General features: G+C 36.6%; 1 protein-coding gene across 4 annotated transcripts; it reads right to left on the bottom strand.

Annotated features, from left to right (window-relative positions):
• Window positions 1-356: 356 nt before the first annotated feature.
• tank (TRAF family member-associated NFKB activator) lies at window positions 357-13,115 on the bottom strand. Of its 4 annotated transcripts, XR_008396591.1 has the most exons (9): window positions 11,941-12,111; window positions 10,775-10,916; window positions 10,536-10,644; window positions 9,356-9,468; window positions 8,250-8,314; window positions 7,270-7,388; window positions 6,070-6,449; window positions 3,091-3,366; window positions 655-793 (listed from the first exon to the last, which is right to left on the bottom strand). XR_008396591.1 is itself a non-coding variant. In XM_047155942.2 (8 exons), exons 2-8 carry the CDS (start codon window positions 10,871-10,873, stop codon window positions 644-646), a joined length of 1,035 nt encoding a protein of 344 aa, XP_047011898.1. In that variant the 5' UTR covers window positions 10,874-10,916; window positions 13,005-13,115; the 3' UTR covers window positions 357-643. The 4 variants fall into 4 exon arrangements, 3 of the variants coding, with proteins under 3 accessions (XP_047011898.1, XP_017325567.1, XP_017325568.1); XM_047155942.2 differs by lacking the exons at window positions 3,091-3,366; window positions 11,941-12,111 and adding an exon at window positions 13,005-13,115 and having other exon boundaries at window positions 357-793; XM_017470078.3 differs by lacking the exon at window positions 3,091-3,366 and having other exon boundaries at window positions 357-793; window positions 11,941-12,108.
• Between the last annotated feature and the right edge of the window lie 1,276 nt (window positions 13,116-14,391).

Below are 14,391 nucleotides of genomic sequence, written 5' to 3'. Positions count from 1 at the left end.
AATTATCCAACAATTATTTCTAATTTTGACTGAAATCTGCCATACAGCTGGCTTAATTAAAATCAAGACGTTAAATTAAGAGTTATTGAGACCTAAAAAAGAAAAACACGCTGACCACACGCTTTTAAATGAGTTGGATCTGTTTGCGCATCTAAACCTAGACAGGGTTAAATTTCATTTCAGTTTCAATCCTGTAAGAACCTTTAAAGGGATTTTTAAAAGACATGGTGTCAGCCTGGAGAATAAAAATATCTAGACTCATTACATTTGTACACCTAAATAAGCTGGTGCCTTTCAGTTACAGAGTAAAAAGCTTTAAAACAAAGGACTTTAGCACACCTCAGACAAACACAATCTTATAAAATGGAAGCATTTCTTTATTACACAGACACACAGACAACGCATTCAAAAGTCCCACACATCAAAACCAGACTGATTAATTGAGTTGTTAATACCACAAATCGTACCGTTCAAGTTCTTACAATTTAAATAAATGAGCATGGAGACCTCCCCTCCCACCATGCTCCGAATGAAAAGCCACTGTGGCCGCCGTGTGCCGAGCTCATTGTGCATAGAGGACAGGCAACAAAGCCATGAATAAGCCAAGACATCGGCTTGTAAGCAGCTCCTGGTTCTGGCTCTGTCAATCACCTTCTTTGTCCTGGAAGTGTGAATTGAGGTGGCTGTACATGAGGTCACTGGGAACAGTAGCCTTGCAAAAAGTACAATGAGCAGACCCCATGCTTGATGTTTCCGATGCAATAGCAGGGATCAGTTCAGGGCTCCACAGAGGCTGCTCAAAAACAGAGATAACACTTAATACACCAAGTCAGTGTTTAATACAATACATGTACATTTGTATTAAAATGAGAGTGAAACCACAATGTACAAAACTGTAATGAAGCAAATGTTGCTGATTTTTAAACACCAAAATAGCTGCATATAATATTGTAATCATGGACGCTTCAAAACGTGACTACACTACTCCTGTGTTCCAGCATATCAGGACCTAGCATAAAACCAGCTGTCTTCTAGCACTCTTTGTTTTGCACAAATTTGCAGGTACCCTTTGTGCAAAAATAATTTCATGATTCTGCTAACTGAACAAAGCCTTTTAACCTCTTAAATTCTCAATTTATGATTCACATATTCCTATGAAATCATATTTCCAGTAACTATTAGAAACTATTCAGTAACTATTCGTATTAGTAGAATTAATGCTTGTATCTTTCTCATTAGTAAGTCGCTTTGGATAAAAGTGTCTGCTAAGTGAATAAATGTAAATGTAATAGGAATGTGGTTAAGTTTATAGGGTTTAAGTATTTTGGGATTAAAAGGAATAAAACCCAATGAGGCATGCCATTATAGGGAAACAATCAACAATGGGGTGGTGTGAGGTGGAGTGCAGGGCTGTTACCACAGCAAATTATTTTCCTGTAACAGCATGTCTTGAAGTGTTTTATTCTTATTCTACTTGCCAACACTAGCAAGTACAAAATATCATACTGTTTATCCATTTATAGTTACCTGAGTTGAAACAACTGTTTCCTCACAGAAACCAATCACCACATCAGCAATTACACGTTTTTATCCATTCATGTGAAGTGTCTGACATAAAAGTCCCTGTGTACATTGTTACTACAGAAACAATAACACATTAGATTAAGCACATTAATACAAACCTGAACTGCTATTTGAACTACTGAGTTGCTATTATAAAAAATTCATCAACACCTTCTGACCAATCAGAATCAAGAATTCAACAGCACTGAGTTACAATTAAAATACAGCTTGCTGTCATGATAGACCATAATGCATAACAGAAGGTCAAGCAAAGATCATGGCACGGTATATTAATGGAGCACATAAGGATAAATACATTTTAAATACATTTTAAAGTCCAACTGCAGGCTCTAATGTAGTTCTGCACAACTGATATGTGCATACTTATAGTACATACTTATGTGCATACTCAGAAATGTCAGTTCTACATGACTGATTAGTAAAGATCCCTAACTGAACCTCACACTGATCAACAGCAACATTAAAATTTTCCACCCTGAGAAACAAATTCAAATTCAAGACCTTGATGCTCACGTACAAGACTTTTGTCAGGAACAACACCCCCCTATCGCAACACTCTCCTGAAGACTTACGTTCCCTCACGCAATCTGTGATCGATTAATGACCGACGCTTAGTAGTACTTACTAGTATACTGAGTAGTACCTACTCAGCATGGCTCAAGGTCCCTTTCCAGAACCTTCACACTAACTGTCCCTCAGTGGTGGAATGAACTTCCAACCTCAATCCGGACTGCAGAATCTGTCACTATCTTCAAAAAACAGCTAAAGACCCACCTCTTCCGTGAACACCTAACTAATCCCTAAAAAAAAAAACCCACCTTACTCTGGCTCTTACACCTCTACTCTGTGCACTTTGCTTCTTCTAGAATTCAATTAAAAATCTTGTATACACTTGCACTACTTGTATTGTTCTCTGCTTGATATATCACTATGCTTGTATTTCCTCATTTGTAAGTTGCTTTGGATAAAAGCGTCTGCTAAATGAATAATGTAAATGTAAACAAGCTAAATTTAGAGTGCTAAAGCGGAGCATAATCTTTCAAGTTTCAGAATTTTTCAAGTTGAGCTCAGGTTTTGTTTTCACCTAGAACTCAAAACCTACCTCATGCTATAAATATTGATCAGCAATATTGTAAGCTAACAACACAATTTAGAGAGAGAGATAGAAAAAAACCCCAACATTTGTAACATCAAGTCTAAATTTATGTTGCATTTTGGCACTGATGGTTTTGAGTAGGATTTGGTTTGTGAGTATGACACAAAAATCATATCACAAATCTTGAAGTCACTTCTACGAGGCACAATATGTGTCACAACATATACTGTAGGTTTTTGCACAATTTCCCTGCAGGTAAATTTTAATGATACTTTATTTAATGGCTACAAAAATTAATTAATTTGTATTTTTACATAAAAATTGTATTTATTTATAAAAAAAAATAAAACTAAATATGTGTCCTAACTGGGGGACACGGTGGCTTAGTGGTTAGCATGTTTGCTTTGCACCTCTGTGGTTGGAGGTTCAAATCCCGCCTCTTCCCTGTGTGCACAGAGATTGCATGTTCTCCCCATGCTTCAGGGGTTTCCTCCGGGTACTCCGGTTTCCATCACCAGTCCAAAGACGTTTGCCTCACAGTAGGCTGACTGGCATTTCCAAATTGTCCGTAATGGGTGTGTGAATGTGTGTGCAATTGTGCCCTGTTATGGGTTGGCACCCTGTCCAGGGTGTCCCCCGCCTTGTGCCACGAGTTCCCTGGGAAAGGCTCCAGGCTCCCCACAGCCCTGTGTAGGATAAGCGGAATGGAAAGTAGATGGATGGATGTTTCCTAACTGTCAACCTGTACATATGTCTCATTCAGAAATCCAGTGCAAAGGGATGTTATGCATATGAGATCTGTAGTGTACCAAGAATTGTAAGAAACCCGCAACTATGCAGTTGTGGGCACAAACACTGACATGCATCCTCACAGCACTGAGTCCTAATGAGCCTTTTACAAAGATTAAAGACCATCTGAAGTGGTACATAAAATATTTAAAAACAACTGTATATTTCAATAGATTTTTAGGTACAAATTTGAATATGCTCCCATGTCCTCTTGCCATTTCAACCCCACCCCTTCCCCTCCAGTACTGAGCAATGCTTTTATCTATGGTGTACGACATTATGACAAGAGGGCAAGATGCAGAATTGATGAAATACGGTCAATATATTTCAACATCAGACTGACTCCGAGTTTGAAATGGAGACATCTATTAACCAGAATCAGGTAACGGCTGATGTATAAGAACATCACACTTTTACTGCACAATTATAATATACTTTAGGATAACAAACAACTAGCTAGCCAGCTAGTTAACTGTTAGTAAACTAGCCCGCAATCGTCACAGGAATTTAGTATCTGAATTTCAGTTTACACTGTCATATTCTTAGTGATTTTTATAATAGTAGCCAAGCCTTTCCAAATATAACAACCAATATTTGTTCATCGCAAACATTAGATATGTTCTGATGCTAAATACAGTGCCCTTCACTAATATTGGCACCCTTGTTAAATATGAGCAAAGAAGGCTGTAAAAAATTGGCTTTATTGTTTAACCTATTGTTCTAATAAAATCACAAAAAATACTCTGCTTTCATGGATATCAAACAATTGCAAACAAAACACAGGTTTTTCAAAAATATATATATATATATATTTGTTAAATATAGGTGTGCAACAATTATTGGCACCCTTTTAGTCAATACTTTGCGCTACCTCCCTGTGCCAAGATAACAACTCTGAGTCTTCTCCTATAATGCCTGATGAGGTTGGAGAATAAATGGCAAAGGATTTGAGACTATTTCTCCATACAGAATCTCTCCAGATCCTTCAAATTTCAAGGTCCTTCAAATTTCATTGTGCACTCTCCTCTTCAGTTCACCCCTCAGGTTTTCTATGGGTTTGAAGTCAGGGGACTGGGATGGCCATGGCAGGACCTTGATTTTGGGGGTCATTAACCATTTTTGTGTTGATTCTGATGTATGTTTTGGATGATTGTGCTGCTGGAAGATCCAACCATGGCCCATTTTAAGCTTTCTGGCAGAGGCGGTCAGGTTTTTATTTAATCTCTGTTGATATTTGATAGAGTTCATGATGTCATGTATCCTAACAAAATGTCCAGGTCCTCTGGCAGAAAACCAGCCCCAAAACATTAAAGAGCCACCACCATATTTAACCGTGGGAATGAGGCTTTTTTCTTGAAACCCTTCCAAACAACTTGTGGTGATGTAGGTGACTTCAGATTGTAGTTTTGAGACTTTCTGACCCCAAGATGCAACTAACTTCTGCAATTCTCCAGCTGTGATCCTTGGAGGTTTTTTGGCCACTCGAACCATCCTCTTCACAGTGTGTTGAGACAATATAGACACACGTCCAATTCCAGGTTGATTCATAACATTTACAGTTGACCGGAACTTATTAATTATTGCCCTGATGGTGGAAATGGGCATTTTCAATGCCTGTGCTGTTTTCTTAAAGCCACTTCCCATTATGTGAGGCTCAACAAACTTTTGCCGCACATCACAGCTATATTCCTTGGTCTTACCCATTGTTATGAATGACTAAGGGAATTTGGCCTGTGTGTTACCTCATATTTATACCCCTGTGAAACAGGAAGTCATGGTTGAACTATTTCCTGTTCCTAGTCAGTCAGGTGTACTAAAAAATGTAAAATATCAATGGGAATATACTTTAAATATATTTTTCTAATTCATAGGTGTGCCAATAATTTTGATAAACCTGTGTTGTTTGCAATTGTTTGATATCCATGAAAGCAGAGTATTTTTGTGATTTTTTTTAACAAAACATCAAAAGGTTAAACAATAAATACAATTTGTCACAGCATTCCTTGCTCATATTTACCAAGGGTGCCAATATTAGTGGAGGGCACTGTATAATCAATCAACATGAAATCCATTTCTGTTGTTTATAATGTGGAAATATAATTATATAATATATGTGTGGTGGCCTAGGAAATCATATGCAGCCATGGCTAAAATCTTGCAAACAATCAAAAAAATATATATTTGTCCAAAATTGGACTTTTCTACCTATAACATACATTGAGACCGCCATTTTAAGAACTCATAAATATATTTCAACAATATATTTCACCATTTTTCCCTTTTCAGTTTCAGGGGTTAACAGATTTAAAAAAATTTACTTCTGGTTGAGATACATAAGAGAACAAATTTCAGTTTAAGAAAGTCTATAGTTTTCATAAGTATATAGAGTAGAAGTTGTAAAAAAATTCACAATGTGATAGGTTTTCCCAGGCTGCCACACTTATAAATTAAAGATTATGAAGTGTGTTCTTCCTTTAGTATGGTCATAATTACTTGGCCTGTTGATATGGAAGTCTACCAGTACATGATGAGTTTCTCTGCCCATGCTTTCCTCTCATTTAGTTTATAACTATCCAAAGTGGAGTGTGATTCGCTCTCACCTGTTGTGGTCCCCGGACTCCTTCGTGTGATGCGGATGCAGGCAGCAGGTGTGATGCTGGAGTAGAGACAGGGAATGAGGAGTAGGACTCCTCCAACACCGTGGAAATGGGCTCTGACAGGTCTTTCCTGGGTTCTGGAATTGGCAAACCTCTGTCTGGAGCACTATGCAGAAATTCATATTCACTATCTGTGGGTGGCGGGAACTTAACAACGTCCATAAAGTCACCGTCCTCTGGGCTGGCACCTCGCGAGGCTAGTGCACCTGAGATCAAGCCCTCATCGACCTCTGGCCTTAAAGGAGGAGAGAAGGGCTCTTCAACTTGTTCGACGGTGTCGTCCGTGCACTGGATGGGCATGGAGAACTGTTTCTCTGCTGAAACTAACACAAAATACACAATGTTGTTTATGTTACAAAATACAAAAGACTGGTTTAGCAACAATGCTTTGGGGTATGTTTGCTTTGGGGTAAACGTAAAAAAATCTAGATATTTTCAGCTTTACTGAAACATCAGGATTGGAGAACTTATGAAGCATTTACTCCTCACTGCTCATAGGGGAGATAAAAATAATAACCAAATACTGTATAAAAAATAACATAAAATAGGTGTCATGCTTAAATGGACAACAGCAGTAGTAAAAAAGTAAGGATGAAACGTTATTCCAAAATATAAATGTACTATGCAGAAAATACAATTGGTTTATTGATCATACATACATATTATATTAGTCACATATAAATTTTAAGTGTAAGGTCTCTAATGTGTATTTTTGGAATCCGTGAAAAAAAAACTGTCCTTTGTTAGTACAAAACTACAAAAATTTCCTGAATATTTATCATGCACGTCATATCATGTGAGTTTTTTCTCTTAAAACCACCCAAAGGGCATGTAACTGTGTAAGTGTGCAGTGTTAATTGTTCAGTCTGTTTTAATGCAGGGCAGAGATGCAGCAGCAGCAGCAACACTGGACCTGCTTGCCTCATCTCCACGTGCTGCTGTATTTAATTGCGTCCTGGATCATTCATAATACAGCAACTAGTATCTTGTTTTGACATTTCTAAAGTAATTGTTAACTCTCTTCATAATTTAATTAGAGGGGGAAAAACTGTACTTGGGTTAAAAAAGAACAGTGATCATTTAATGAAGACTTATTGCCATAAAATTTTTAAATTAGAAAATAAAAATGGTAAAGAATGTTACCACTGGCAGTATCATTTCCTTTGTGTATTCTTTTCAGGTGATCTTTCTGCCGTCTTGCAAGAGTCTGAATCCTCTGGAAAGTCCCCTGGATATCCTGAAGCGTGTCTAGAACATCCTCACTAATCAAAAAAAGGAGACTGAACACTGAGCATCCACTTCCACTGTGAATATTTTTTTACAGAACAGATGAAATTTGATTATTACTTTTTAAAACACTGAAAACGGCTAGATAAGATTATGCCATCAGATAAGACAACGACAACTACATCTGACATCATATATTTCTTTATCATATACTTGCTATGTGACATCTGCAAGACATTTGATGGTAAGTGAATATCCTTAAGAATTTAACTTGCAAAATCATTTGCAAAAATGATCTGCTAGGACCAAAAATTTATCATAATCAAATCCTTGACAGATACTGAAATTGCATTTGCCAAAAAACAAACAAACAAAAAAACCACTAAATCTAGTAAATCCTTTACTTAAATATATACACAAAAAAAGGTCAAAGATAGTGTATTTTCTCATGCTGCCATGCACACAACATCAATGTGTCTTGGAATCTAAGACATTCAGCATATACTGTATATATTTACGTATATGCTGATTGGTACAGTATGCCAAAAACTTGTCAAATAATAATAATCCAAAAATAGCAGGTTTACAGTGTCCACCATGATGTCTGCTCTACTACCTTACAAGAAACCATTTTATGATCATGTATATATATCACACATGGCAATGTGCATGAATTTCAGCACCAGAAAGCTGTCTCTAGGTCAGGTATGAGATTTCATATAGTACAGCCCCGGTTTAAACAACCCCTCTAAGATGATCTGAATATGGTTTTAAATGTCTGGTCCACTTTGGTACTTTATCTGTTTTAACAGACTGAGTAAAGTAAGCACACTATGAAGCTTAATAAATTTAACTCCAAGTTATACAGGAGTTATACAGGAGTATGAAATACATACATCTTCATGCCACTAATTCCAGGTACAGGATGTGCACGCATCGATGTAAACTCCAGGGATTCATTCTTCACGTTGCCAAAAAAAGTAAGAAAGAAAGGATGAACAAAAGCCAGGCCTGAGAGACAATGAAATTAGTTTTCTAAGTAATGTATCAAACAAATGCTATAATTAGTATGGAGAGCTGATTTACTTATTGTAAGATTAATGTGAAATTAGAAATATACACTGCAGTGTATGCTATATGTGGCAAAAAGATCCAATGTTGTGCTGTTCTGAACTCGATCATTTAAATTCTCTAAAATATTACTTTCATAGTAATATACTAATTTTGTAGTTATGTCAAAGCAAAGATATTTTTTCCTTAATTTAAGGTCATTTTTCTCTTATACCATAGTCAATGGGCTATGTTTTCATGAAAACCTTATGCTCGAGCGCCCCCTGTTGTTTAGAGCCATGACATGCCTCAAACAATTGAGAAGAATTATCACGGTGGATTCAATTAGAGAAAAATTCTCACTATGGACAGATAGTGCTGAGAAATGATATCAAACTGTGAAGAAAAAGAACTACATCTTTTTCACACATTTCTCACTATTTAACCCAAGAGTGAACTGTGGATAAGTGGGAAAGCAGCTCAGGCACTGTTGTTGGATTTTCAGCATGCTTTCCACTAATAAAATCAGAATAAGGAAGGCGTATTCATGAGCTTAGGTTATGGCCCAAGAAGTCCATCAGATAAACTGAGCTATATGTCCAGGACTTAACAACAATTAATTATAAACCATAATAATAGATATAGTTCATTTTCAAGTTTCTTATTTCCAAAACCACTCAGAATCTTTTTTTTTTTTTTAAATGGACAGGCAAGCCAGGATTCTAACTCTGACTGAGTACATAATTATCACTAGCAATGGTGTATTATCTACAGGTCTAGGGTCAACATTCAGTGTTTTAAAATGTATATAACACTATCAACAGATCTATGAAGCATATGCATTGCTCCACCTGATAATGTTGAATGTAATATTTATAAATTCAATGAGGATAAGGATGACAGCCTGATTAAGATTGTGGCCTATCAGTGACCAGTTCGGAGACACACCTACCAGGATATAGTTAGTCCTGTGGGAAGTGGAGGAGTTGCTAGGCCACTGAATACTAGGTGACAACCTTTCTGTTTCCTGTTTTCGGTGTGCAGTCTCACAACATTTCACTTCCCCTGAAAAATAAAAAAACAGCATGCAGTCGTACATTCCTTAAGCGTTGCAAAGTGTATCAAATTCAAATTTATTGTCATTTTTTTTTTAAATAAAACACACAAAGCAAGGAAAAACCTCAAATCTAAGCAAGGACATTTACAGTTTACATTTGCAAAAAAAATAAAATAAATACACATTTAATAATTTCAGAATATGGAAATTCCATTAAACCTCAACTATGCCAATATGATCTATAATACAACTGAAAGATGTCAGAATAATATTGCAAATAATAAAGTGCCAATTATATATACTTCTTTTGAACGCGATCTTTTCATAGTACAATTACTTCAACAATTAACACATCGATTCAAAATCCATTTAAAATAGCTGGAATATATTTAAACCAAATTCCAATTCAGCAATACTACCAGTACCACCTCACTACAAGGTATAAGGACTTTCTCTATTTTCCCCTGTAAGTGATTTTTGTCTTGCATTTAATATTGTTCTTCTCATAATTAAAGTAATACAGAGAAAAGATTTACTGTTAAATCTTGATAGGCAACATAAAATTTGCCTTGAGGAATAAAACTTTTATCAGTATGTTGTTTGCTATTGTGCAGTTGAAAAAAATAAACTTTAAAATCGACCCAAAAAAATCTTATTCTCAATGTTAATAGAGTAATTTAAAACAGTTTTGAGTTTGGAGTCTGGTGTTTAGAAGTTTGATGTTCCCTGTAATAATATCAAATGATATAATTAAATCATATTATAAAGGCTTATAAAAGTGTGTTAACAGGTATGTTAAGTATGTAAGAAAATGAGAAGTGCAGATGTCATTTTTTGCACTTGCGATGTTTAGATTTTTATTTGTCATAAATGTTTCGATGTAATGTCGCAGTTTATAATAAAGGTATGTGAGAATTGTAGTCTAGAATTACATTTACAACAAACCCAATCCTTGAAAAGCATAAAAACATAAATAAACTGTTATTGTTCAGCCAACAAAATGTCTCATTTCTGGAACAGTATTCATTGGGCAATATATTGGTTTAGTTTACACATAATAAATGTAAACACTAACCTGAAGCACACTTTATTGAATTTAATTGTGCTTTGAGTGCTGATATCTCCTGCTCTTGGTCTTCTATCTTTTTCTCCAGCTGCTGTGTATACTGGTGAAACTGCTCTGTCTGAACACACATAAGCAGAGAGACAGACAGACAGATCAGACAAAGTCCTGATTGACTTTGATTTCGCAGTTATATACATTAGAGTAAGGACCGAAAAAAGAGAAAAATGCATTAACGGCTTGTACTGAACCTTCTCCTGTAGTTGCCTTTTGGCATTTTCATTCTCAATTGAGATGTTTCGGTAGGCTTCGTAGGCTTTGTTCAGCGGATCACCAATGTTTCGGTCCATGCCGCAGCCTTCAGTAACATCACGGACGCAGCTGTCATGGGTCCTGCAGCCACAAAATACACATAAAAAACATAGCTGTGTGATTTATAACAGACCTGTCAATCCTGCATTTGGATGTGTGGTGGCTTCTGGAGTGCTATATACAAATACCCATTACAGATTACCCATATGACAGCATTACGTTTTTAATTAGTATAATATTTGACAACATCTTTCATTATCATTATCATATTACATTAGTCTGACTGAAGTCTGTTTGTCACAATGATCTTCATGGAGATCCTACTCCAAACAAGACGCCTTTTGAAAGACTATTTTTTAGGAAAGCCGGGAAACCTGTACCACACCAGTCTCCACGAATAATGACTGACCAGACTGACAAGTTTAACCGTGCAAAAATAAAAGCCAGGGCAAGCCAAATACACAGCCTGAAAAGTGTATGTATATATATATATATATATATATATATATATATATATATATATATATATATATATATATATATATATATATATATAAAAGGCTTTAAATCCTTATTAAGCAAATAAGTATGTTTGGTGGAGTGTATATACACTAATTCAGCAATAACTTAATTGAACCTAAATAACTGAATTACTTACATAAATTCATACAACCTTATTTATGTAATAGTAAGATTCAAAATAAGTGGAGTCTTTAATTCGGAGAACTGTTTTAGAGCATATATAGATTTGGCTCTATATTTACACCAGAAGAGAACTTATATTTTGCATAATATGGGAAGTTAATAATGACGTCTACGCTAATGTAGCAACTCGTTAGAAGTTAAAACTCTTCACTACTAATGTTACAGTACATCAAATAAAGGAAATGAAACCATGGTACGACGTTGATTAAATATACTTTTTAAATAAATAAACAAAACTACCACATTTGAGCTCGCACCGAATGCTATGAGCTAACTAATAACGCCGTAACTACACAGAACTGTCAGCTCTCTACAACTAGCGACTGTTGCTAACCCACTTGTTCCTCTTTGGCTTTGAATGGAGCCTTACCTTCGTCCGAAAACTGGTCAAAACACCTACATTTATCTATCGTTTTGAAGTCATGGCGCGCTCTCGGTCCTGCTCTACATCTCAATGTTCACGTTAAAGGGGAGGAAATGAAGTGTTTCGCACAAATGTACATTTTTACATGTTTTACAACTAGCTGGGAACTTCCCTCGGGGAATCCCCGCTCGCCTGTGACTTCCGCCTGCAGCCGCTCCGCCAATCAGAAGCCGCGCTGCTGCCTCACGCTGAAGGCTGCGCGAGACCCGGCGCTCTGTTTTTCAGCCTACTCGACTGGCTGCATGTCTGCTATTAATGTCATTTGGGCCGCAGGCAAAATAGCTGTGCAGAGTCCTGCTGTGGGTTGCACGATAATATTTTCAGTTGAATCATGGCTAGTCTGCCCTGTGCTGCTCTAAATGATACTATTAGTTAGTACATACACCATTAATAGTCTAGAACGAAGCGTGTATCAAATAGCCTTTCCTTGCTGAGTTGACTAAAGCATGTAAAATGCATAAGCTTAACAAATCAATCTTTGCTTTGATCAAGGCATTTTAAATAGGGTATAGGATATTTTAAAATGCCTGTTTTTGCAAAGTAAAACCCACAGTGTTGAATTAACACCCACAGCAGTGCTCACCGACCCTGTTCCTGGAGAACTACCTTCCTGAAGACTTGAGTTCCTTCCAACCATAATCGTGCCCAAATGACTATCTAATCTTTGCCTTGAGAAGTTCTTGATCAACTAAAACATGTGTGTTAGATTTTGGTTGGAAAGGAAACCTGCAGGAAGGTAGATCTCCAGGAACACGGTTGGTGACCACTGACCTACAGTGTTTATTCGTGTTCATTTGGACACCAATGAACACTGAAAGAGGTAATTCAACACACTAGGTGTTAATTCAACACTGGGGATTGTGCTGTGTGTGTGCTGATATTCTTAGAAGTATTAAGTAAGAAACCTTAGACTTTTTTGTCGGAATGTACATTTATGTATGTAATTGAGGCTTCATCTAATTAAATATGCATAGAGTTAGCTTTATTTTCATATTTTGATAAGTTTCATTGTACAGAAGCAATAAAAAAAAATGTATTACCTGCAATGTCCTGCATTCAAGTCATAAAGTTACTGTCAGGATGCAACTCCATTCATGTTTCTATTCTTTTGCACACACACCTGGGGTAAATTATTTTATACTTTCCCGTAATCTAGACTAGTTACTCCCCCTTCAGCGTCAAAAGGCAAAAGTTCAGTGGACGATGGAGTAAACATCTGGATTTACTTAATTCTGCAAATATCTACAACAACATGTCCCGAGTGTGCTTTGACCCAGCTCTAATCCATGTCGATGCGCAGTAGCGTGTATTAGCATTCACAGTGTTTAAACTCTTGAATAATGCTCACTCTGTACACTCAATAAACAAAACGTTTAACTTAAAACACTACATATTAAACTACATACATTTAGTATAGAGTACATGCGAATATTTTAGTAAAATGTACAATGAGTTGTTTTTTATAATGTGTTTTGAACTACTTTTATTTTATTTTTTTAAACTGTCCTTTTTTGTTACCCTTCAGAATATATCCTAATGATAGTAAATGAAGTATACAAAGAATTCTTATATTATTATTTTCACCTGCAAAATAAGGCCACCTCGATGCTACCACTCTTTAACCCTGCATTCGAATGGCACATCCTATTATGTTTTTAAAAAATAATAATAATAAATAAAAAATACTGCTCCCATGCATGACTGGAAACTATGCAATTATGACCACAAGATGGCAGAGTTGCTATCATTTGCGATATGCTGGACGGGGTCTTCAGGGGAGCTATGATTTGGCTCAAACTAAATCCGGTCTCTTTTATACGCTTCCTACACAAGCGTCCTGTCTGACATGGAAAAACACCAGTGATCTGATAAGTACTTTATGCAGTTCAGCTGAAGTTGGATAGCGAAGTGCATAAAGCAAAAAATATCAGGCATTGTAACAAACAGAATAATTGGATCCTCATCGTAATACTATGTGCATCTCAAGGGTTCTCGAATCTATTGATTGTCATGACCATCTGAGTGATAGAAGTGTTAAAATTCCTAACATTCCCCAGTGTAATGACCTGTCAACATGAAATATGCCTCTGTGTGTGTGTGTGTGTGTGTGTGTGTGTGTGTGTGTGTGTGTGTGTGTTGTGTATTGTTTGCTTGTTAGGCAGCAGTGTCACATCTCCCCAGCAGAGTCCCCAGTTCAGCCCTGAGAATGTTCCATCCATATTCACATGGGTTTCCACATGTATATCCCAGTAGGTGGACTGGCACCTCTAAATTGCAGCTAGATGTGAGTGAATGAGTGTGTGTGTCTGTGTGTGTGTGTGTGTGTGTGTGTGTGTGTGTGTGTGTATCTGTGTGAATGCATGGTGCCCTGCAATGGATAATGTCCCTTCCGGTGTGTTCCCACTTCACACTCAGTCTTCCCAAGAT

The sequence above is a fragment of the Ictalurus punctatus genome, chromosome 6, assembly GCF_001660625.3.
Source record: "Ictalurus punctatus breed USDA103 chromosome 6, Coco_2.0, whole genome shotgun sequence".
Taxonomy (NCBI): Eukaryota; Metazoa; Chordata; class Actinopteri; order Siluriformes; family Ictaluridae; genus Ictalurus; species Ictalurus punctatus.
The sequence above is the reverse complement of the archived record's forward strand: the minus strand, read 5'-3'. Positions and strand labels throughout refer to the sequence as shown.